Below are 27760 nucleotides of genomic sequence, written 5' to 3' on the forward strand. Positions count from 1 at the left end.
ATACACAACTACAAACACTACAAATTTCTAAGAACTGAAAAAAGAATAAAATTTTATAAATTAAGATCTAATGAAGCACTTGAGGAAGCCACTTTAGCTCCCTTTTCAATTGGGAAAAGAAAATTAATAGTATCTAATAATATAACACAACATAACACAATTCTCGCGACAGAACACAAACAAACAACAATAAAAACTAAAAATTGTAATAAAAACCACCCTTATAGTTCACCAAAAAGTGTCTCAATGTCAATGAACCCTGGCCCCAAACCCTCATAACCTTGTTCAAAGTCATTGGAACCTCGACGCAGTACTACTAAAGTCGTCAACAGCTTTAATCCAAGCATACCCTTTTGATCCAAACACTAACACGATCTTGATTTGGACACTAAAACAAAAACATCCTTAAAAAAAGAAAAAAAGAAAAACAAAAGCATTAATTAATTAGATTACATTGGGGATTATTGTGCCAAGGAAAGTTGGTCTTAAGCCTTAACGTATATATTATTTATAACGTATTTTTGAAAAGTTTGCACATACACATGGAGGAGCAGTGGGGCAGAGACAGATGCACGTTTAAGAGGTACATATTTTATAAAAATTGTACTATATTCATATAATAAAAGCTCTACGGTCATCAAATAATAAGTACAACTTTAATAAAAGCAAAAAGTTTTTAGAAAAAGGAGGGGAAAAAAGATAATGATTATCACACTGAAACATTTTTGATTTCCAAGTACTTCCAGATTGTAGTAAAGGCAGGCAAATTAAATTCGCTTTCAAGTGGAGTATTAAAAACACTAGCAGAATAATGATCACATGGAGTCACTCACCCCTTCTATTTAGGAAAGTGACATGTTTTTTTAATTTTTTTTTTTGCACATGACTCCAAAATAGGACCAATTAGGTTCCACCAAAGGCCGCAAAATTCAACATGGGACATCACAAATTCACAATCTCACATGGTTTCTCTCATCTTACCCTACCATTTTCTACCATTTTCTGCCTTTTTTTTTCCTTTTTTCACTTCTTGTTTCTGAAAATTGGATGAGTGCATGCAGCCGCGCTAGAGCTACAGGAAGCAAGCACTTCCTCGGTTCCCCTTTTACATGGAAGCCTTGGCGGCATATGATGATTGAGAAGATAAATTGAAATTTTATATGGATGCTCCTGATGACAAAGACAAAACATGTGGGTTTTCTTCTGATAGGCTACTGTCAATTTAATCTACTTTTCTCCCTTTTTCCAAATTGTTACTGTACATATTTGAATCTTCACATTTTACAACTACTTACAAAACAACATAGTTTTTTTTTTTCGGGTCTGTAATAATTTAAGATTACTTATAATTAAAAAATTCGAGTCTTTTATAAAAACTTGAACGTAGGCACGAGAGCCTAAATAAGGATAAAATTATAATTTAAAATTATTTACTCTCAATCTAAGACTATATAAACATATAAATTGTATTTTGATTTTAATTATATACTCTCATTCCAGTGTAAGTAAATAATTTACTCTCACTCCCACTCAACGCTCTTAATTCTATAATCTCAGGATTTTCACTTTTCAGAATTCTCATTCCAATTTAAAATGTAAACGATACTTTATTTCCTTTAACTTATTAATGCTTTCCAACAAAAAAAAAAAAAAAAAGAAGCCCAAAATATTTGTTGAGAAATTAGGCACGAGAGCTCAACATGTAACATTTAATTACAATGGTTGTACTGCTAAAAATGTGTAAGATACTTGATGCGAGAATTTAATGCCATTTGGTGAAATGGGGTAGCAATTAGCTGTCTTATCTTTTCAAGTCTCCATTTGATCACATGGGTCCTCAAAGTGAGTTTATGAGCTGCACAAATGTTAACTTTTTTCTCATGAAATAATTGCAATTTTAATTAAGACATTAATTTCGTTGATTAAGTTGATACAAATAGTTGGGTCACTTTGGTGCAACTTCCCTATTGATCAATGATTTAATTTTACTATGTTAGTTTGCCTGTACCAATCGGATCAGCTGTGAATTTATGGGGCACCTAAAATTGCAGCGAAGGTGATATCATTTTTATTGTGTTATTTATAGCATGCAATATCAATTTCTTCCCCTTCTTGTTCCATGCTATGGTTTAATATAATGAATTATTATTTTTTTTCAACAACATAGATACTAAAATTAAGCAAATACTTACTAACTTCTACCAAAAAAAAAAGAATAATTTCATTTCAATAATTGATACAATGATAAAATTTTTCAAACGAATTTTTTTTTTCATAATTTCAAAATCAAAGGGGGTCCATTTGTATTTTAATATGATATCGAATGAGGCCATTGGAATTTAATAACGTTCACAAACAAATTATAAATTTAAACTTCTGTATTAAGCAAACATGGCGTTGTTTATATGTGAATCAATTTGCTTGACAATGTCTCATTGGCCATTGCTTGATCCAAACATTTGTTTTTGTAGCCCCTTAATGTGAACAGTAGATCTAATCAAAGCCGAAATAAAATCATAGTAGTTGACATAATAATAATAAAAAAATGTGCGAATATTATAAGCTTATCCAAATTTCATTATTAAGCAAATTTTTAGATGATTAGCATGTATCAAAATTATAATCATATCTTAAGATGAATCAACCGTTCCTTCACGAAGAAACTAAACAGAATGGTTCGTGAATATTTTATTTTTCGGGTCAAATAATTCATGTCATTTTCAAGAGATATACAAATTACAAAGTGACCTTTTCACGTTTCCTTTTTTATTGCCAAAACCTTAGCCTCGGAGCAAGGCTTAATTAATTAATCTATTTCTCATTGGCCCATGCAAATGCAATCAATCTTCAATTTCGTTCAGTATCAAATTCTTTTGACTTGCTTCACTTTTCTCACAGAAAGCCAGGTGCAAAAATTTCACTGGCCACATTTTATTTATTGTAAATTGTAAAGTTCACGTAATCTGATCACTCCTATAAAGCGTATTGATTATTGAATTTTCTTTTTCCTTAAATCTTTTTGAGCTGAAGTATACTAAAAGTTAAGTAACTAAAATTGATGAGAAGCTGGATTTCAATTCCAAATTTTACACACCTAAAAGAAAATGAACATGCTCATACTCTTTTAAGTTCTTCACAGCAGCTGCTACAAAGTGTACAACAATGTATAAGCGTGTGAAATTCATATTTTATAAAGTAAACACATAACCGATCACAACACGTGCCTTGAAAATTTTTTTAAAAAAAGTCTTTACCAAATATGATTTGATATTTTATTATAGTAGACAATATATTATAAAAATGCTACCTCAAATGTTTTGATATCTTAAAGTTTTTAAATTTAAAATGTCATCTCATGAAATAAAATTTTGTAAAATATTTTCTAGTAGTTCATTAGTTCCATGGTTATTATAAGAGGTTTCTTTTATTAGTCCCTTGTCCCAAACAGGAAAAAAAAAGGTGTCAACAATTATAAATAAAAAAGAAGTTTTATTATTAAGACATTTGAAAATACAATGAATTAAATAAAATCAACCATGTTATGAGTTAAACTAAGTTTGTACGAGACACTAATTAATTGTCAAGATTTATCTAAAGTAAATCTCAACTCGTATTTCATTGGCACACCCATAGACCCAATAACCTTGGGCGCATGGGTTTGAGCCCCAACACTAGCACAGTGTTGATACTTGACTCTCCTATATAATAGAGTTTATTTGTCTCTTCATATTGAGGTAGAATTAATCTCCCTTTAATATTAATAGGGAGGATAGATCTTCCTTTAACTTTAAGTGAGAGTTGACATTCGGATTGTACTGTAATAAAATTATTTAGGAGAGTTCCGATTAATCTCTGTTGTAAATATTAGTAGAATTCTAATTGTAATATACCAATGTATTAAAAAAATAAAAATTTAAAATTTAATACACTATTTAAAAATTATTATTATTAAAATTATTACAGCATCCCATGATTTCGGAAAACAAGAAATAGAAAAATTGAAAAACACAAAAACGCGGATTTAGGCTCCTTCATCAGTCATCAGTCATCAGTCATCACCACCACATTCTCTCTCTCTCTCTCACTCTCACTGCACTTTCACTCACTTGAAAGCACTTCCATTTCTTCTAAACCCTAGCCCTAGGGACTAAAACCCACTTCAGATCTGCAATTTCAACTCTTCCATTCTCAAGCTTTTTAACTTATAAACACGACTATGACAACCCTCTAGCTGAGTAGAAAACTCCCTCATTTTTTGCAAATGTCAAGTTCCGACCCGAAAACCAGACCCAAACCTGGCCCCTGGCCACCGGCACCCGATGCTGCTCCGGTTCCGCCCTCATCGTGGGCTAAACGAACTGGGTTCCGGCCCAAATTCTCCGGGGAGACTAATGCCAGTGACTCGGGTCAAATTAGCTTGCCACCTAAGCCTAGGGAACCTGTAAACCAGCCGGATCTTGAAGCGGGTCGGGCACGGGCAACTCCTCCTCCTGCACCAGTGCCAGCACCGGCGTCGTCGCAGGCTTTGGCTAATGGCGACGGTGAGAAGGTGCCAGCGCCGGTTGCGCCGACGAATAAGGATCAGACGGTGAAGAGGCGGAGGGATTCGGATAAGGGATTGAGTATGAATGGGAATGGGCATGGAAATGGAAATGGGTCGGGTCCGGCGGGGCCAACCGAGAGGAATCAGCATCCGCAGCCGCAGCCGAGGAGGGCGCCGAGGAATGAGGAAATGGTGGTGGTTGATGGAATGGACGATGATGGGTTTACGAGTCGGCACTCGCATATGAAGTATCAGCTTAGAGATACGCCTGGTCTCGGTGAGAGCTTTTACGATTATAATTATAATTTAATGTTTTTTATCATATTTCGAGTTGATGGTGTTTTTTTAGTGATTATGCCACTAATTCTTGGTGGGTTTTGTTTGTACGAGGGGAAGAGTTTCTTGAGTTTAACGGCCAATTTAATTAGGTTATGTTACGTTTATGTGATTTAATTGTTCAATGGTGATGGTTAAGTACTGTGAATTTTATTTTATTGATTTTAATAATGACTTGAAATGGGTTTTGTATTTTCGAATGAATGTGTCAGTTCCCATTGGTCTATACGGTTTTCAGCACTATCTTTCAATGTTGGGTTCATTGATTCTCATTCCACTCGTCATAGTTCCTGCCATGGGTGGCTCTCATGTGAGTGGCTTCTTACTATTCCCAATTCATAAGTCTTATATATCTTAGCTGTGGCTATTTTACTGATTGAATTTAATGTGTGTAGGAGGATACTTCAAACGTGGTATCAACGGTGCTTTTTGTATCAGGAGTGACTACATTGCTGCATACATTTTTTGGGTCAAGATTGCCCCTTATACAAGGTTCATCGTTTGTTTTCCTTGCTCCAGCATTGGCCATAATCAACTCCCCAGAGTTTCAGGGTCTGAATGGAAACGTATGCATCTCTGGTTTTGTGTTTTTAATCATTCCTTTTATACAGACATACAGATAATGCAACCTTCCGATAAGATAAAATGATTCCCTTATTGTAAAATTACTAATACATATTTATATATTTGTTTATTAACTTGCATACCCATTGAAGCCCAAAACCAAGACCTGAGTCTTAGGAAGGCCGTTTCTTACCACAGGAGCTAGAACTCAGGCTTCAAATTCTCATATATTTTATTTCATCTTAAAAAGCTTATTTTATTAATTTGCTATACGGTGTAATCCTACATGGTAACTGCATGACCTCATTGAGCTCAAACATAAGATTCAAGGTGCTTAATTGACTTCTGCATATTACATACAGGACTGATTCATCAGTTGCATATCTGATTCATCATTTGCATATCTGACCTAATATTTTCCAATCAAATACCAGCTCTTGTATTTGCAATTTTCTGTAGTATCATTGCAAGTCTAATTAGCCACACTTAAGGTACATCTCCTCTATATGTGGAGCCATGGAGCAATTAGATTTGCTGAAAACATTCTGAAGATCATTGGGCTACAATTGGTTTAAGGGAAAGGAAGGATATTTTTTAATTGGTGTGAATTATAAGCAATTTAGATCTTGAAATTGTGCTAGTTGCTTGTTCGAGCTTCCTCAGATGCGAATATAATTATAATTAAAATAATTCTTGAGCAAGTTCAAGTATAATAAAAGTTACTGACGATAGTACCGTATTGCTTTATAGAAGAGGATTTTCCTCCTTTTTTTTCCCTGTTCAGTTTGTTTCTCATTTACTATGAATGTTACAACAATTAGGCTTTAGCCAAGCTTTGTCCTTTCTATCAAATTGTTTTAAGAGTTGTGTTAAATCACTTAACATGGCAGAATTTCAAGCATATTATGAAGGAGTTACAAGGAGCTATTATCATAGGCTCAGTTTTTCAAGCTTTTCTTGGATATAGTGGACTGATGTCATTGCTTTTGAGGTATATTTTTAGCATTTCTCATTTAAATTTTTTTATTAATTTCTTTTCCTGCTTTCTCAGTTGTTAAACAAGATGAATTTAATTTATTCTTGTTGGTTATCAATGAGGATTTGATAAATTATAATTTTATAATATATGTCTCATTTAGAATGCTATTGCATGAGATTCAGTGATGATGACAAGAACCATTTTTAAGATATTTGAAAATTGAAATTATTTTATGTCTACTGGTCGCAGGCCAGTAGCTGTAGCTATTCCTTTAAGGGTATGGGTGGAATGCTGTTGGAAATCTTTAAAGAAATGCTTCTTTATGTTCCCATATACCCATCAGAATTTATAGGTATACTTGACATTGGTTCATTTAGGGTCATTTTATTCAACTGCTGTTTCCAAACATGAGGGGGATGGGATGGGATGGGATATGAGATTATTTTGGTATGAATCATTGATGCTATGTTATTGTATGTGTTACTCATGTACTGAAAAGGAGAATGGAGAAAGTACTAGTGTGGAGGAGAAAATGGTCTTTGGCTCTAGAATAAATTATATTTGAGTACTCTTGTATATCTCACGGTTTCTTCCTTTTGTTTCATTAAAGTATGTGGCAGTGAACATTAATAGTGTGGTGGTATCAAGGGGACAACCTTGCTGGTTTCCCCTCTTGCAGTGGACCTTGGAAGTTATTTATTTAATTTGTGCTTGTCCAAGGGGCTGGATTGGCTGGGGTGTGTTAGAAAAAACCCAAAGGATTGGACATTTTCGGTGGACTTATTCCTTACGTACTCAGCTGATATAATATATGTTTGTACAAGAACATTCTTGTACCAGCTTCATCAAAATTTGGGGAATCTTCTGGGTCTTGTTATATCAATTGGCTCATTGTCCCTAGTGTTAGGTGATGACAGTTAAATATAAACAGAACAGGGGTTAAAAAGACAATTTAGGTATTAAACATCTCTGAACTCTAATAATGTAAATCCACCAATTGGCTTTTTAAAATTTCTTGGATTATACTTAGTGTCCTTTATTTGGGAAAAAAAATTGCAAGTATTTAAAAAAACAAGTTTATCATTTTATATTAAAATAAGAACTTTTTGGGAAAAAGTTCTTTTAGGGTAATACCGTCTTTTTATAGTTCAACATTATTCATACCCCTTAAACTAGGCAGTAGCTAATGGTTGGGACTAAAAGTGATGTTTCAACTTGTAAGGATCAAACTGATGTTGAAGCAAATCGAAGGGTACCTGGATGTTATTTTCCTATTCTTTACTGAGGGATTTGTGTTAGGCTGAGTTGATTAGTTCATTTCATTGAACTTCCTTATGGTGATAACTCAGTTTTTGGTTGTGGCTGCAACCTTGATATGGTGCTAGTCTATAGATAAAGAATCGGTTACACAACCATTTTTCTCGAGATGCCAATTCATATATTTTTGAAGATCATCTTGTCTTTTTGAAGATTTGCAAGTATTAAGTGAAAAAATAGTAAAGCTTAGGAAGAAGTAAAAAGGAGCATTTAAGATTGAGGAGAAGGGAAAAAGAAACATTATCCTTTATTACCATTGTCTACTTAACACTTGCTACACATGCCTATTTCTAGGCATAAACATTTATAAGATAGAAACATAAAATTCTAATCTAATATAACCATAGAAGTTGCAGATAGGCGTAATCCAAGATAAACACAGGAATACAAATACCCAAAATATGTAACTAAAAAGTAAAGATAACAGTTAAGCTAAAAAAATTAAACATGGGTATATAGGTCTCTAGTAGAATATCTATCTATGCAGTCACTTGAAAACGTGAATAATCTAATCTGCTTGTTCTTTTCAGATTGATCAATCCTGTGGTTGTTGCCCCAACCATTGCTGCCGTTGGACTTTCTTTTTACAGTTATGGTTTTCCACTTGTTGGTACCTGCCTTGAGATTGGTGTAGTGCAGATATTGTTGGTGATTCTTTTTTCTCTGGTAAGTTCAGTTGCAATATTTCTACCGATAATGGGTTTTCATGTGATCTCTTTTGTAGTACTACTGTTAGATTGTGTTTTTTTAGTAATTTTAGTTTATAATATATTTTTACCTTGTATTGTGTTTTAAAATTTGAATTCTTGTTTTCATACTTTCTACAGTACCTTCGCAAGATATCTGTTATTGGTCATCGCATATTTCTCATTTATGCGGTAAGTTCATGGTTGCAAATTTATGCATCCAATACCTATGAAGCAGAGTTTATTTACAGCATATGTTCTGTAGTGGCCATCTCATGCACAAGTCTTGTGAGTCTAATGGCCTGTCTTTGATGAATTGCCAGGTTCCGCTGGGTCTGGCAATCACTTGGGCTGCTGCTTTTCTTTTGACTGAAACAGGAGCCTATAACTACAAAGAATGTGATGTAAATGTACCTGTCTCCAATATAATATCCGAGCACTGCAGAAAGCACGTTTCTCGGATGAAGCAATGTCGAGTTGATTCCTCTCATGCATTGAAGTCTTCCCCATGGTTTAGGTTTCCTTATCCACTGCAATGGGGAACTCCTGTTTTCCACTGGAAAATGGCAGTTGTAATGTGTGTGGTGTCCGTAATTGCATCCGTTGATTCGGTTTGTCTCATCTTTCTTCTATTGCTTACGATATTATTGAAAATTTTTATATCCTGACAATTTGAACTTAAATTGGTTGCAAATGCTACTTTTTGATGGTAATTTGCACTATACTAGTGTGAAAAATAATGTTTGTGTTTGATATTTGAAAGGTCCTAAAGTTTCATACAGTATAAGAGTGCTAGTTGAGATATGGCTCATATTGATAGAGTCGAAGTAATACGTTGCTGACCTCCCAAAATTAAGAAAGGAAAATCAGAAAATTTTTAATATTGCCTTAACGAAAGGTCCAAAGCATATACAAACAAAAGCAATGTTTTTTTTTTTTTTTTGGCTAGTGTAATTTTGATTAGTTTGCAATATTGAAAAGCATAGCTTATATAAGAGACATTGCCTCAGAAAACTTCTTCGTGGAGATTGCATTTAATTAACATCAAATGAAAAATCTATATTTGACTGTGATGGATGGATGATGAATCATAAAGTTAGATTGGGTTTTACACCAAGTTTTCCATTGTCTTTGCGTCGCCACAACTTTTTGAAAGTTTATGAGTACATAATTTAGCAAAACTGACTTTGAAATCCTCAAGAATTGATGATGCTGATGTCTTAAAAATACGAAAAACTTCATACTTGGATGCGAAATATCTTGATTACTGCGGTCCTAATTTGCTTGGGTTTTTAACTTCTTAGGTTGGCTCGTACCATGCATCATCGCTGCTAGTGGCATCTAAACCTCCAACCCCTGGTGTTGTTAGTAGAGCAATTGGCCTTGAAGGTCTTTGTAGTGTCTTGGCTGGCCTTTGGGGAACAGGAACAGGGTCCACAACTTTAACCGAAAACGTGCACACTATCGCTGTGACAAAAATGGGAAGCCGCAGAGCAGTTGAAATAGGTGCTGGAATTTTGATAGTCTTATCTCTCATAGGTAAGTTCAATCAATCATCTTTCCAAAGTCACTGGGTGAGAAACTGAGAATGAAAACTACAAAATCAAATGTTTACTGTTCTGACTGAATACTTGATTGCGCCATCTGCTGTGTTCAGCATACCAAGTTTGTTGTAAGTGGTGCATGTGTAGTTCAAATAACTGTATATCCCTTGTAATCAAATGGTTTCGATCCAAAGTCAAAAAGTAACAATCAATATTGCCAACTTGCCAACTCTCTACACCATTGGATGCAGTAGAGGTTGGCATGTATGGAATCTGGCCACCATTTTTCGAATGGTTATCATATAAATCCCGGAGCATCCATAATGTCTAATGCTGGCACTGAAGAAGGCACAATTTTATGGAAAGTACACAACAATAGGATTGTGTAACATGTTACGTTACATGCCTTATCTTCTATGAACCCAATTCTTTTTTAAATTTTAATCGTGTTGCTGATTGCTTGCGTGCAGGTAAAGTTGGAGGCTTCATTGCGTCAATTCCCCAAGTCATGGTGGCTGGTCTCCTCTGTTTCATGTGGGCAATGCTGGCAGCATTAGGACTATCTAATCTACGGTACAGTGAAGCTGGAAGTTCTCGCAATATTATCATAGTTGGGCTATCTTTATTCTTTTCTCTGTCCATACCCGCCTACTTCCAGCAATATGGCATCTCTCCAAATACCAACCTGTCTGTCCCAAGTTACTTTCAGCCATATAGTGTGGCTTCTCATGGACCTTTCCGCAGCAAATATGGAGGGGTATGCATCTTTCAGACCTTTCTGGAACTAGTAACATAATGAACTTTTGCAGCATTGTTTCTGGAGATTATTTTTAAGACTTCAATTTGATTATTAACATCTTTTATCCATCACAAGTTTTAGATGGTCATTTCATATTTATTCAAGAAATATAACATGGTTCAATTCTTTGGTCAAAGCTGCCGAAACTACCCTATTTCTACCAGTAGCAACTGACACATGCTTGATGGTCCATCTTTTATTTTAAAGGATTTATATTAAGACACCATGTCTGGAACTCATAAAATGGGTTAGCTAAAGTATTTGAGTGTGGTCTTTTGTTTCTTAGCCGAAATAAGGTTTTCCGAGTGTGGCATAATGACAAATTCTAATAAAATGTGCAGGTGAACTATGTTATGAACACTTTACTATCACTGCATGTGGTCGTTGCATTCCTCTTTGCTGTTGTCTTAGATAATACAGTGCCTGGCAGTCGGCAAGAACGTGGGGTGTATGAGTGGTCGGAAACTGAGGCTGCAAGGAGGGAGCCAGCTATTGCCAAAGATTATGAATTGCCGTTCAGAGTTGGTAGGGTTTTCAGATGGGTAAAATGGGTTGGGCTTTGAGAGAAAATGTGTTTTTTTGTTGGTGCTTCGACCACCTTCACGTTGTCAAGCTCATCAATAGCCATTCCTGGGGGATTATTGTGCCGCTTGCCGCATTCTAATCCTACACGTAAGTCCCTTAGGCTCGCACGGTAAATATTTTTCTTCGAACCTTTTTTCCCGCCTTCCCCCTCTTCACACGATGGACTTCTTGGACTATATAGGTCTTATAGAGTTGAGTTATTTTTGTACATTGAGGATCCATAGGGATCTCTTATTGTTGTAATCTTAAATTCTAAACGTGTATGTAATTTTGAGTCATTGTAATTGCCCAGGGTGGCATTTTACTTATCAAGAAAACATTGAGAAACGGTCTTTGCCATGTATATTTTTTCCCATCATTTTTTCAGTCGGCTTCTTTTAGTGAGAGTGAAATCTGCATTATGAATGCAATTTTATTTATATATCTTTCAATTTCAGTTATCCATTAACTATATTGGATTGGGAATGGTATTCAACGTGAGCAATAATCTCAAAATTCATACAGTTTTTTTTTCCCCATAAGATTAGAGCATTATTTTCTCTTGGGAAAAACTCAAATTATACCTTCAAAACAGTATCCAGTTCCTATTTTTTTATTGATACTTACCGAGTAAAAATATATTGATCATCTTTCTTAGTCAATTCATACAAACAAACACATTCATATTCTGTACTTGACGCTTATAAACTATCATAATTCATTTTGTTTGCACCAAAGATTGAAGTAAAATTTATAAAAACAATCTAATCCTAAGTTTTTTCCATATTATCTCTCAACCACACTCACCCTTCGGGTAATAACAACTGGGTCCTCGAATTTGTTGATCTGTGTTTTTCTTTTGAAATATATCCCTAACAAGGTAACATTATGTAATGCTGACTGATAGATTATCATCATCATCATCATCATCTTTTTTACCCTAAAAGAAAATTAGATTAAAGACTAACAAAAATTATATGAGAAAAAAGAACTAATATAATGAGAGCTGATCAGGGAGAGCAATGTCGTCCATGTGATCAAAACTCTTGATATTATATAGTCACGCTGATTTTACTTTTTAAGAGTATGACCTGTATTTTGTCCGGTGATGATCGAAAATGATAGAAAATTACAATTTGTTGATGACTTTTTATTAGTAATATTTAAAACGAGGATATTCTCATTAGAAAATAATTAATATATATAGATGTATATAGAATTCCAGCAACATATATTCACCCCATGTGTGGTTGCAGCATCGATCCTTCCTCGTTTTAAATGCCATGTTTTGTATGTATTTTTCAATTCCAGGACCACCCCCGTATATAATATATAATACAAACTTCAAGAAAGGGACGTGCCATGCCCATAACTTACTCTTATTTTTCTCACATCATTATTTATTTATTATTGGATCCCCCTATCTTACAACTAATATAAGATACACTTCTCACATAAACCGTACGTAAACCCCACACATATACCGTTCATGTGAGAGAGATGTATCTTACATTAGTTGTAAGATAGGGATTGCCTTATTAGAAATTTGGGTCCCAGAATCCAAACCAACTTTAACGAAAGTTAATGAAAGTACCATTTGACATTTTTAAAATAAGTGATGATACAGTCACAAATTCTTGTATAAATTTATTTTATACAAACTGATGTAACATTAATTTATTGGTTGAATGAAAATATAAAATAATAAAAATAAATCATGTGGGTTAAAAGATATTTAATTCAACCACATTACATCAATTTGTTCAAGATAAGTTTGTACAAGAGTTTGTGGCTATACCATTACTTTTTTAAAATATGTTAAAAGATATTTAATTTAATTAATTTTATCATGTCACATCAATACGTAGAAGATTAGTTTTGAATGGGGGGTAAAAGAAAAGTGATTGTATAACATAATTTCCAATTTGCAAGGCTGTGTATTGCGGAATAATCATCCGAATTCCGCATGCACTTCAGCTAAAATGAAGGCGGTTAACCGCATAATAATTATTATATTGGGATCTTTAAAAATAAGCTACACTTCATTTGCTATTGAACCATCTATGGTAACATTTGGAGACCCAAAATAATTTTTTATTTTTTTAAAAATAAAAAATAAAAAATTATTTTGGGTCTCCAAATGTTACCATAAATTCTTAACAAATGGAGATCAACTAATTGGCAAAAATTCACTTAGTGTGTGTGTGTGTGTGCGCTAGTGGTGTGTGTATATATATTTGCGTATTTAAATTAATTTCACAAATAATTTTATACCCAACCACTACCACTAGTACCATTATTCATTAACTTCGAAATTGAATGAATATATACATGTCTCGCTTAAGATTAATGATGTTGGACGTTATTTTAAAATTCTAATTTTTTAAAAAAATTTTAAAAGAGGAATTTTTGTTAATCAAAAGTTATAAAAACAATAACAATAGGATAAACTTATTTTTCCAAAAAAAAAATTAAAAAGAGAAACTAAATCACAATCATAATAAAAAGGGATATTATCATTTTTCCACCAAAGGTATTCTGACATATCATGTCAGTACCACGGTTTGGTAAAACTATCAATTTACCACCAAACATTTAAACTGTTAGCATTTTCCCACCATTCCGTTAAAACTCAGTTAATATGTAATGGAAAATTCTTAAAAGGTCAATTTTACCCCTGGAGCATAAAAGACCATGTAATTAACCTTTTATGAATTTTGTAATTAAATCATCATTTATTGTTCTTCCTTCTTAAAGGACAAAAATTTGTAAAATTGACCTTGTGGTATTAGGTAATTCATAAATTGATTTAATTTATTTAAATTTTAAAGGACAAATTTATTTATTTAATTTTTTGTGTAAAATTATTATCATCATATCAAAGATTAAATTGCTTCTTTTGCACATTCTTTTTTTTTTTTTGCCCTTTCATAAATTGAGTTTTAGTAGTAGAATAAATTGTCTTTACCTCGTCAATTTAATAAATAAATTTGTCCTTTAAAAATTAAATAAATTAAATCAATTTATGAAGTACCTAGCACCACACGGTCAATTTTACAAAATTTATAAAGGGTAATTTTTGTCTTTTAAGAAGGAAGAAAAACAAATGATGATTTAATTACAAAATTCATAAAAGGTTAATTACATAGTCTTTTACGCTCCAGGGGTAAAATTGACCTTTTATGAAATTTCTGTTACATATTAACTGAGTTTTAATGGAATGGTGGGAAAATACTAACAGTTTAAATGTTTGGTGGTAAATTGATAGTTTTACCAAACCATGGTACTGACATGATGTGTCAGAATACCTTTGGTGGGAAAATGATAATATCCCTAGTAAAAATAAAAGACTAAAATACATATCATAATTGTCTTTGAATAAAACAAAAAAATTTAAAAAACCTAAAATAATAAAATTTTAAAATCTCAAAATAACGTCCTACATCAATTAATTCTTATAATATTGTAATATAATGAAAATTCATTGGGAAGTTACAAGCTTTAGATGTTGATGATTGTTGACCACCCACATAGCAGCAAATTGACTGCCCACTTAATAAATTAGAAACTTAGCTTAAGAAAAACCTTGAACGTTTCTTAAGGGGCATCACCAAAATGTAAGTTGATTAAAGTTAAAAACTAGTTAGCTAAGCTGGCTTCTGAATTTGTGTTCTTATTGTTTTGCACAAATACGCGTCTCTTCGTACGTTCCTTCATTACAATGATTACAACACTTGCTTGATTACTTGCATACGATTTCTTTTACAGAAATTAGTGGATTATACACCCTGCCTTTGCTTCTTTAATTTCATTTATCGGTTTTTAATGATGGTTTTTCTTTTATACGTAATTTGATGATTATTTAATGGGGTTTTTTTTTGGGGGCACGTGGCAGGATGTGATTAAGGTATATTTTCTCCGAAGAATATTAAGAGTTTTAGAAATCGATAATCAGAATATGAACACCAAAAACGTATACGTTAACATTGACAATTTTTTAATAGCCACGACTAAATCTTGTCGGTGTACAAAACCAGAAATTTCTAATTTCCTATATGCACTCTTGACTAAATTCAAGAAAATTTGGTTGTTGGCCCGATTTTATTTATTTTTATTATTCTTTTTTTTTGTGTTGGGGGGGGGGGGGGGGGGGGTTTAATTTTCTCACCAACCAAAGTACTTCTTAGGGTAAGGTTGAAGTTAGAAACATTTGTTTATTGCAAAAGAAATAAAACCAGAGAATAAAGATAAAATGTAGGCAGTAATAAGAATAAAAAATATTTAACCCCTTTTAGGCCATGAGAAGCTGCTGGGTATGTCAAACTTTATCTAGACGATGTATGATTGCTCTTTATTTAATCCCTTTTAGGCCAAGAATTCATTTTTCTTCGAATAATTTTAGGTGACGGTAAACCAAAAAATATGCCCTAGTTGGTAATGTGTTCATATTACATGTAAACCAATAATTAACAATCAAGTTCAATTTATTGTCTCTTATTTTGATTTTTTTTTTTTTTTTGGTTGATGCAATCATAACATGCCACCATACGTGTTGACATTGTATGTTGGTGGGGACATTAGAATTTGAATTAATTGGTTCAAATTTGTGTTGAAATCCTTCACAACTACCTTGTATCATATGCCGCGGTTTAGTAATACACATCATTCATTGAATTAAATGGTTTAATTATTTGGAGCAAAATCTTGAGTGATTGTAGAGATAAGAGATCAAATTGACGATTTCATTTTCAATAGCCAAGTGGTCTTATAAAGAGATGTCACCCCATTTTTGAGTTGGTACCACATGTTTTTTCACCAAAACAAAAAAAAAAAAAAACAATCATCATTTGGTGAATCGTTCTATTAGCCAAAAAGGAGAATCTTTCTTCTCATTATGTTTTGTCATTTTGTTAGCGGTATGTATCATGAAATATGGTCTTGTATGGGATTTAGATGATCTATCTTTTAAGATACAATTGACTGTTGTGAAAAAAATATTATAACTATAAAATAGAAGTTAATAATTTATAATAAATATAAATTTTAAATAATAATTTTGACAAAATTATTAAAGACATAATAAATTTTTCATGATATAAGTAAAAATTATATCAACATAACTTTTAAATTACAACAGCTAATGTTTACTGAATACTTTAGTGCTATAACTTTTAAACTATAAATGTTTAATCTCAATTCCAAACGCATCCTATGTCAAATTTTATCTTCATTTGATAAAACATGAAAATTGAAAAAAAAAAAAAAACACTGAAGAATGTAAATTGAATTATTATACTCTTCATCATGTAACTGAAATACTAATATTTTGGTAGCAGAAACTCCTTAACCTAGAGTTCTACCTGAGGAAGTTGGGTCTGCACTAACTGTGGATTCTTCTATTGTTACTAATAATCTACTTAGTTAAGAGTCAAAACTTATTTACTTTATCATATAGGATTCACATTCTTATGTTGAGATGCGAGAGATATTATCGATTATGGGCTTCAAATGAGTTTTCTTCATTTTCGTGAGTTTATTTTTTAGTTCAAGTAATCGTCTTTTTTTGTTTTGTAATCAAAATGCATCCTCCTAATTTATTTCATGCTCAACTTCGTTAGCGAGATATATGGGTAAATGCTTGTTTAGTTCTCATATTTTGGGTTAAGTATTCATTTAGCCTTTATATTTTGAAAAATGTCACAACACGCATATGTTATTAATGATGTTATATACTTGTGCCCTTACTTTTTTTGACTTTAACAATAATAAATTTACAATAATCTGGGGTTCATAAATGAAAATAAATAAAAATTTAATTTACCAAATTTACCCTAAAAGAAAATAAAAATTAGTATAATTTTTTTGTTATCATTTTACTTTTACGGTTAATTTAATAAATCAATATTTTTATATCCTTTTCATTAATGTCTTCAATATTATTAAAAGGGTATAATTATAAAAATAAAAAAAGGGTAAGATCATAACATAATTTTTTTTTTAAAAGGGAGTCTTTGGATTTGTTTTGCTTAATCTGAAATATAAAACCTAAAAGATCAGTCTAATTGATTGAGACCTCTTACAGTGAAAGCGTTAGGTTAAGTGACATTGTTTCGCAATAACTTAATTTTCAGTCAAACAAACAACCCCCCAAAGTTCGTTCTATTAAAATATTAATCCTCGCCGGTCTCAATTCAACTTTATTTTAAGCTCTTCTCGTTTGGACAGCTTTAGTTTACAGTTCTGTCGCATCCTAATGTTCCCCCACATTTTGTGTCTTCGTTACTCTTTGTAGAACCTGAAGGGCACTCAGTTGCTCAAACACCTTCAGCTTCTGCCCAAGATCCAAGATCAGATTCCTAGATGCTTGACTATAGATGACTTGAAAAAGATTTAACCAAGAACTTCTATTGAACAAAACAATCAATGGTTTAAGAATCAAAGAATCGAAATAAACTAAAGAATAAAGAACAGAAAAAGTTTTAACGTGGTTCAGCTAAAACACTTAGCTTACATCTACAAAGGAACAAGACTTCAGGCTTTTATTGAATGAACTCAAGATTACAGAGAATTACAGATGGTATCTCATGGAAATTACATGCCCTTAAACCCAGGAGTAACCCCCCTTTTATACTCATAAATTGTAGCCAGCTATCTGCACCAGAATCAGCTCCTTTCAGTTGCTGATAACTTCTTGGAAACTAATCCCAGATGCTCACGTGCAAGCCATGCTTCATCAACGACTTTAACGGCTTCTTTCATTCGAATCCATTCACGTGCGTCTCAGGTGTTTCACTTAAGTAAAACGACATTCCTTGACATCGTTTCACTTGGCTTTAGTTTACACACCGAAACGCACTTTCTCAAGTCGTTTCAAAGTCTCTGAATTGCTTTCACTGGTTACTTTACACTCTTCAAAAATTAATTTAATCACATAAGTGAGCTTGACCGATGACTGAATTCTTGAATGATTTTATATTGATTTGGAGAGACAAATGCTTTGTGAGTTTGCTTATGCTTTGAGAAGAATCAATAGTAAAAGGGACAACAAGCTAGCAGCTAAGAAAATATAAATTTCAGTACATTACAGAAGAGAATACACTGAATATGTATTTTTTTTTTTTATCATTTAAATTATTCCATACTTTAACAAAATAAGAACCCATTATTAAAAACTTACTCTATGAGAAGAATCTTTACAAACTAATATTTAATCCCATCGTCTTTCAATGTGTGGCTGCTGCAGTTTTGCCCACCGGCCAGTTGGCCTCACTCGCAGATCCACCGTCCACGTCCAAAATATATTCATCTTTCATTTCAATTTTCAAGGACCACTTTCATTCATGTGTTATAACTTCAGTACAGCGATGCGATGCGCCCATCAATTTTACAATTACGATTATTTTTCACGTGTTATTTATTTATCCATTGTTTTTTCCCGCGCTGTTTCTTTGAAAATTAGATGCTTGGGGCTCAGTCATGAGCTGTTACTGTCTGTTAACCAATGCCGAGGTCAACATGTTTGTATGATTCAAATAAAAAGGAAATTACAAATTTTAATACGCTACAAAAACACGAGCAACACAAAAAAAAAACTCATGATTTTCTGTCGTTTTATGTATCGAATTACTAATAACTAAATTATATTATTAAAACTTGTATTTTATAAAATCCCAAGTTTTACACATGCACACACATGAAACATACGTATTTGTTGTGATTGAATTCAAAATAACACTTGACGATTTTCATTATCTTTGACGATTCACCGCGTATTTCTATTACAATAGAGAGATATATAATCACGTTTTAGGTTTTGTTTTTAGTTTATTATGGTATTGAAACTACTAAAGTTTCTTTTAAGAGTCGGATAAACTAACCGGCAAATTAGAATTAATCACGCACGTGCATGCGATCTACCCACTAGATTCGGCATAGCAACCAAAGTTTGAACATATTTTTTATAGACGACAACTTAATCAATAAACTTGATGATCGTACATATTGTTTTATGCACAACACCTTACAACTTAGTCATACATATTTTTTATGAGTAATGATATAGCCACAAACACTTATACAAATTTATTTTGTACAAACTGATGTGACATTAATTCATTGGTTGAATTAAATATCTCTTGGTCCACATGATTTATTTTTATTATTTTCATTTCCATTCAACAAATGAATTAATGTCATATCAGTTTGTACAAAATAAGTTTGTACAAGAGTTTGTTACTGTATCATTACTCATTTTTTTATATATGACACCTTAATCAAAATAACACTTGACGACCCTCATTATCTTTCACGATTCACCACGTTTTTCTATTACAATAGAAAGATATATAATCACATTCTATGCTTTGTTTTTAATTTATTATGGTCTCGAAACTACTAATTAATTTCTTTTAAAAGTCAGATAAACTAGCCGGCAAATTAAAATCAATCATGCACATGCATGCGATCTACTCGCTAGATTCGGCGTAGCAGCCAAAGTTTGAACATATTTTTTATATACGACACCTTAATCAATAAATGATTTAGTTTGTTAATAATTTGAGATTTGCTAGCTATCATTTTGCATTTAATAAAGTTCCCGGTGAGGTGGCCACATGATATTTGATACCCCAACGAAGATTTTGCTTAATTTTGTATTGCACTATCCAGGTAGCTGACCATGTGCTTGTATTCTCATTCTCAAGATATTTATAACCAACTTTAAATTAAAAAAAAAAAAAGTTCTATTAAAATCTGCAAAGTATACAAACATTGACTATGATTTTAATTCAACTTATATTGGAAATTGTGAGCGATTTTTAATACGATCACATGATGTAGTCTTTCATGTCTTTTCTGGTTGTCTATATTATTATCTTAAAATAAATTTTGTTAAATAAAATGTCGATTTATTTTATAGTTATATTTAATTAATGTGTTATCTTTATACTATAAAATAATAGAGCCAATTATTTTAGGCAATATGGATGTCTCCACGGGATACGCAAGTATATATCCGGACATATTATATACCAAATTTTTAAAAACGACAATAATTTTCTTTGTGCTGTAATATAGGTGTCCTTACACCACTTTCCTAAGTTAATCCCACATGCTAATCCATGTGGGATTTCTTCCCTAATTATATCATTAGGGTGCTAATTAAACGCTAAATAACATACAAAATCATTAATTAGGCCACATTATATATATTTCACAACACCTTGATTCTTTTCGTTGTGATATTTTTGAAACTTTTATTTGAAAACTTGGAAATATTATTATACTTTGTCAATTCCCACAAATGAAAAACAAAATCGGCAGTAAACAAATTATTAAAACTATTATCTAGTTAGATTTCGTGTGTAATCAATTTTCTAATGACAAAAACAAATGATACCTAATATTATGTCAACGACCGGGAAAAAAAAAAAACAGTTCCAATGTATTAGATGTAGATATTAACTTTTGTTTTGAGTGTGTCTTAATTGGATGGTTTGTCTAATAAATAATGTCAGATTCTTTTTTTTTTTTGGAACCTCAGATATATTGTTTTTAGTAATAAAAAATAAGCAAGGCTAAAGAGAGAGAAAAATGAGAGAAAGACAAGAGAAAATGATAAAATTTTACTCTCTCTCTTTACCCAGCCCACTTTCTCTCTCTTCCTTTTCAATACAATTTCTCTCGTCTTTCTCTTTCTTTAGTATTTTACAAACCCAACTAGTTGCCGCCCACATGTTAGATTTAAAAAAAAAATTATCTTCTTTTTTCTAATCATTAACACTTCTTCTTTGAGGAGAGAAAAAAAAACTATCGTTATTGACTTGTTTTAAAATGAATGAATATCCAATAAAATTAGTGTGTTACTTCAAAACCCAAATTAGTTTTTTTTTACCTCTATTTCTCTTATAATTTAAATTCAGGTGCTTTATCGGTTAAGCTGACTATACATAGCAGCAAATTAATTAATTTCTTAAGAAAGTTCCATTCCAGCATAGATAAATGACATATTATCTTTTGTATTATATCATTGCTTTAGAAAATTAAATTAAATAATGAACTCTGAACATTTCTTTAAGGGACATTACCAAACTAGTGAAGTTGTTTATTATTATTATTATTATTATCCGTGAAGTTTAAGATGTTTAAAACTTATAGCAGAGTTTTTGGTAATTTAAAATTTAAAATCTAGTTTTCTTGTTTAAATTCTTCTCCAAGAATAAAACGGCATTATCCGTAGTATCTCCCACTTCCATAATAATACCAAAATAAAGCGAATCCAAGGAACAAAAGACATAAGGGTGAATTTAAAGAGACTGAAAGTTAACTCAAAACTTCCAAAAGTTGCCACTTCGGCCTTGGTCGGAGTGGTGGGCTGCTGCCCTCACAAGCATTGTGAGAGCAGCGGTTCAAGCCCCCACAAAAGTATTTGTGGGGGCTAACGTGCTTATTTGTTTAATATTTCAAAAATTTTCTCTCCCTCATGCAATACGAGTGGAGTATGGACATCCCTCTTCTGTAAGGGATTATTTATCTGGGCATGTACTTCACAGAATTCAATGTAATAATATAAGTCCCAATCATGTATTTCTAATTGTAAATATCAGTGTAATATATCTACTATAATAGCAGTTGTAAAAATCTGTGTAATGCAGTAATATGATGATTAATCAGTATTCAAAAAAAAAAAAAAAACTTCCAAAAGTTATATCATATATTCCAAAAGAAATTCCAAAAAATTGAATGCCTGACAAATAATTAGAGAAAGATCTAAAGTTTATAATCATTGGAAAGAGGAGAATTGAATTGGAAATCAAAAGCTTGACCTTTTTACACAGGCATTGCATCCAGATAGAGATAAAGCAGCAAACTATTCTTTCATTTAACACAGATCACGATATTCACACGTAACTCAAATCAAAATCAAAATCAAAATAATGGCAATTTCTTCCGTTTCTGGACATGTGGCAGGGCGTGACTGGTGTTTACTTCTTACATATGACATGTTACGTACGTTGAGTGTATTTTGTCCAAAGAACACGGAATCAAAATTGACCTTGCATGAAGGCCAAAAACGTGTCAACAGACAACGTTTCTGTGTAGACCTATAATTGCCACCTTTCCCATTCAACTACTGCTCGACCGAATCTTCTTCATGCAAATTAAAATATACCCCAGTCAATGGTGCACGTGTTGTTCTAATTTTTAACAACTTTCATAATTAATTTCCCGCGCAAATTACTGAATTGCGGTAGTTGAGCCATTCGGCAGCAAATTTTCTTTCTCTCTCTTTCTTTTTCTTTCTTCTTGTTTGGGTTGATTTTCTCACCTACTGCCCTCGCTGCCGAGTGCCGTGTAATTTCATCAAAGTTTACAAATTAAAGTACTTCTTGGGATAAAGTTGAAGTTACAGTATAATTATTTGTTTATTCATTTTTATCGATGAAATGGGATTATGAGAACAGGAGGTGGAAGAAAGAAATAATTATAAAAAATATTGATAAACTGATGCTTTTTGGGTGTGATTGAAACATTTCTGATTCAGGATGTTATATGTTCTATTATATCATTTAATTTTAGGTCATGATTATGGACCAAAAAGTAAATGGGTGGCTTCCAAGTTTACAATATGTCTGCAAACTAACGATTCAATTCACAATATTGTCATCCACTTTCTTGTTTTCTTAACGTAACGATAACATCTGTCAATATAAGTGTTGAAATTGTATGTTTTGGGGGACATTAGTGGGAACGTTAGGATTTGAATTGATTAAAAAATAGTGCCGAATTAATTCCACTCAAGTCTCAATCAACCTGCTTATTATGGAAGTTGAGGAATGATTTTTTTTGGAGAAATGAAGTATAGGAATAAATTAATTTATGGACCTTCATGAATCGAATTCGAAGTTTCAAAATTTGAAGTAATCGCAGAGATTACTTGACGAATTGGAAACGAGATAAGAACAAAAGTTTTAAAATGATAATAATTATTGATTAAAAAAATTGTTGATAAATGAAGGGGTTATCCCTTTTATACATAAAAAAACGAAATAACCGAAAGGAAAAAAAAAATACATAATAAAAATCTAATGACTGAAATTTAAAAAAAAAAAGAGAAAAAACACGTAATTCTCACGTTCATAAATAGAATTAAAAATCCGGAAACAAGCCTAAAAATTAGATAATAGTCTTCAAACTCTAACAAGCCTAAAAATTTGTTAATAGTCTTCAAACTCTAATTTTAGGTCCAAATAAACAGAATTTAGGTATACATATACATTCTTATTTTCGTAAGTTTCGAAAAGATATATAATATGAACATCTATATAAATTAAGTTACAGTCCTAATAAAAATGTAAAAGTCGTGTCCTACATTATTATTTCGAAAAACAACAAGGGTTTGTGATCATTTTCCCTACACTAGCGCAGGATTATTAATCTCTTTAAGCACAAAGAGTTTAGTATTTTCACTATTTCAATTCCAGCAACCCTCTAAAAAATTTAAAATTAAAATCACAGGCAAATGAAATGATCTAACTCTGACCCCTTTAAATTGAGGGTTTCTGTGCCTTTCTAAATAATTAGTTTAAAGTGAAAATAGCCTAATCTTTTGGTATATATAATTATCAAATCAAATTAAATTCATTACACAAACTAATTAAGATTTGGTTTAAAGAATACTAGTTTTAGTAATCTGGTACAAGTATTTTGAAGTAGCCGACAAATAAATTCTTTATTTTTATATTACTTGACTTAAGAAGATATAACTCTATCTGTATCCAGGAAGCATTTATTAGTGTTTTCAAGTTTTTGTACAAACAGCTGTCAAGTATCTTAACAAAATATCAAACTCTTATTCTAAATTATCCCATTGATAAGTGTTTTTGGGCAAGAGCTTAATTATTATTGTAATTTTATTTGGTTGATATTAATGCATCAGTATATTTGAGGAAGGGAAACATTTCATTTTCAGAAGACAAGTGATGTTATAAAGAGAAATGACATCCTTCACAACTTTATGCCAACGTCGTCTCAACTTTATGTCCCCATTCTTTGTTATTTTACACGAAAAGAAACAACAATTGTCTATTTGTGAACATATTTTTTTTTTCTAGAAAATCTTCCCAGTTGCCACAAAATGCTTTTCAATCAATAATATTAGGAACATACGTAGGAACTATGAACTTAGGTCATGTTTAAAAGCTTCTGTTTGCATTGTTAGGGTGTTCTTCGGTGTCATTATCTGAAAATGATATTCTCCTATATCGAAATTTTAATTAATTAAAAATATGTTTCCTTTTGCTTTTGGAAAATGGACTATATAAAGGATATATGAAACGTAATTCTACAATATAATTTAGGGTCAGTTTTGTAATACTATAACATTTAAGATAAGGGCGGAGATATTTGCAAAAGAGTTGTAAAATTAATTAGATGCAAAACGAATCGGTTAAATGTTTAGTAAATTTTATTTTTAAAAGTGTAGAGAGTTTTAAAAGTAGTTATATGTGTTTAACAATTGTTGTAAGAATACAAATGACTAAAATTATTTTGTTCCACAATTGATTATTTCTTTTAATTTACCCAACACCTACCCGATTCTCGTTATAATTGATTATTTCTATAACATGCTTAATATTAATTAGGAAAATTATCCACCGACCACCTGTTCTTTCCGGTTTTTTTAAAAATACACATATCATATTTTTTTATAGTTGATTTCTACTAGAAGTTACATTTTCTTACACTTTTCCACTTCCGTTTGCACAACAAAAATCAACGTCATTTAAACGTGGTAGAAAGAGAAAAAAAAAAGGTAAAAATATTCCAGATTATTTTGTTTTACTTATCATCTAATGTCTAAATTGCAAAGAAAATTGAACTAATTTAATTTTTTTTATTTAATTAGGGTGAAATAATAATTTTACATTAAGGGGGGTAAAATAGTCATTTTGTTAATATCTTGTTAATTTCTCTCATAGAGTTTAGACGATAGTAAAAATGATACATTTAGTAACTTCAGGTGGAAATCAGCCCAAAAAAAAAATATGTGTATTTTAAAAAAGTCAAAAAAAAAAATATGTGATCGGTAAATAATTGCTTTATTAATGATTTTAAAAGCTATATCATAACTAAACTACCACTCATTGCAATTTGAAAAAATATCTTTTTTTTCTTTTCTTTTTTGGTCATTTGCATATAAACCGATTGTATGGCGAGGAGGCATTGTAATTGTAACCTGTAAATGCAGAAACTCCATGACAATATCGTTCAATTTTAGTCAAACACTTGGAGTCTAATATTAAAGATACACTTGTCATTATATGTAGTTAAGAGAGGGAAAGAAAACGTTGGGCATCTTCCTTAGTTTCATCTCTTTCACACATGACTTTGCTTTTCCTCATGTTTTAACAACTAAATACTAAAGTTTGAATAAAAATAATCTGACAAATGAAGCAATTATTACATAATTATGACATAAACATTGTATCATTATGTTCAAAATGATTGCTTCGATTTATTATAGACTAATGGTGGTTATTGTTTCCTATTCCACTATAATTTTTGCCTATTAATATGTGTTTTCTTGCTTTGTATATATCTAAGCTTAATTATACGTGTTTTCAAATATGAAAAAAACTATAAACAATAGATTGGTTCGAATTGTTATAAGTTTTTATTTGAACTGAAATAAATATATTTTGCCTATTCAGGAAACAAAAATCGAAAAGAAAGAAAGAGCATTTTTTATTTTTCCATTGACTTATTTTAAATAGTGTATTATTTGGTAACAATTTGACGAAACAACATTAGGTGCAACGACTGTCACTTTAAAATGATCGTGAGATTCTGTTTACACTTACCGAATGTGATTGCTCATGTGATTTTCTTTAGATTTCTTCAGATACTAATATTGTAGTTATTATTATTTTTTTTTTGGGAAAAAGGACATTCACACCTTAAAATTTGGATAAATAGTCACAAAAATCTCTAAATTTAAAAAAAAAAAGAGATGCTAAGATTTCTTTTTTTTTTTTACCATAATAATATTTTAATATAGTAATTAGAAAATTAATTTTAAAGGTTTTTAGGTAATACAAATTTAATATAATAATATAATCTATCTAGTAGACTAAAAATATTAAATTATTTTTAATATTTAAAATAATATCAAAATTTTAAATTATTATACTATTTTAATAATATATTTTTATTTACTATAAAAACTTTAAATAAATGGGTTAAATAGATTTTATAATTAACAAAATATCTCCCTATTGATAATATTAAAATTAATGTTCACATGATATTCAAACTAATTTTACTTTTAATTTATTTATTTTAATATTTATTATTAAAAATTACTTTAATATAATGAAATAGGTCTAATAGATTATAAAATAATTAAATATTTTTTAAATATTAAAATTATTTTAAAATGTATATATTATTACATTTATTTTAATGACATATTTCTATTTATTATAAATTTTAGGGTTTTTTTTTTTTTGAGTTATAGAGTTAAACGGTATTATGGTCAAAAGAAAGTCTTGATGTACTTTATTAAAAATTTAGTGGTCTTTCTAATCATTTCCCCGAGTCTTGGAGGTACAAGTTTTTTTTTTTTTAATGTTATAACTTTTGAAGACGACGTTGCTGAGGCTAGGTCTTGATTTACTTTCTCATCTATTGAAAATTCGAACCCCCAATCCACCAGGGAATTTAAAAAAAAAAGGAGGGGGGGGGGGAATTAAAAAACTTAAAGATAACAATTGATTACGTCACAAAAGAAATAATTGAGCTCTTTAAATACGTCATGTAATTAAATGAATTCCATATATTTGAAGTTGGAAAATCCCCAACCTCTAAGGCAAGGTAAATTTTTTTATTGAGGTATGTTGAAAATTAGAAAATAATAAACATGTATAATAATTTAAAATTTTTATGCACGCTAGCTTTGATCCTTATCTTATTTTTAATATTTAAAGAATGTAACATGGAGATCTTGATCGAAATTTTATTTATTGAGCAAGGAGGAGGAGAGATGATGGCAACACATAACCGATCAGGACGAAGGCAGATGTCTAGTATTAATTTAAATAGTATAGGAATTGACTGCAACTCTTTTTTTCAATTTCTTTGGGTTGCCGTATGTGAAATAATTAATACCTAAAATTTGTGTCTTGTTTATTTCTAATCTGCTTTAATTATTGTTTGACTTTGGCTACATTTTTTTATTTTTATAATCATATAATTACTGGATTTTAGATTTTAAGATATAAATTATTTAGTTTAAAATGGGAAAGGGGTAGGTTATTAAATTAAAAAAAATTAAGGTGGCAATATTAGCCATTAGGGGGTTTGGATTAAATTAAATAATTTATACGGTCGTTTTTAAATGAGTATGAAATGACAAACTTGTAAATATGT

The 27760-nt window shown here is 31.2% G+C and overlaps 1 protein-coding gene across 1 annotated transcript; it reads left to right on the plus strand.

Annotated features, from left to right (window-relative positions):
* The first annotated feature begins 4032 nt into the window (after window positions 1-4032).
* Window positions 4033-11696, plus strand: LOC102617930 (nucleobase-ascorbate transporter 12). Its single transcript, XM_006471345.4, has 10 exons — window positions 4033-4820; window positions 5092-5189; window positions 5275-5445; window positions 6334-6434; window positions 8270-8405; window positions 8567-8617; window positions 8749-9036; window positions 9730-9964; window positions 10440-10726; window positions 11110-11696. Exons 1-10 carry the CDS (start codon window positions 4262-4264, stop codon window positions 11329-11331), a joined length of 2148 nt encoding a protein of 715 aa, XP_006471408.1. The 5' UTR covers window positions 4033-4261; the 3' UTR covers window positions 11332-11696.
* The last annotated feature ends 16064 nt before the right edge of the window (window positions 11697-27760 follow it).

Source organism: Citrus sinensis, chromosome 8, assembly GCF_022201045.2.
Source record: "Citrus sinensis cultivar Valencia sweet orange chromosome 8, DVS_A1.0, whole genome shotgun sequence".
NCBI classification, from domain to species: Eukaryota; Viridiplantae; Streptophyta; class Magnoliopsida; order Sapindales; family Rutaceae; genus Citrus; species Citrus sinensis.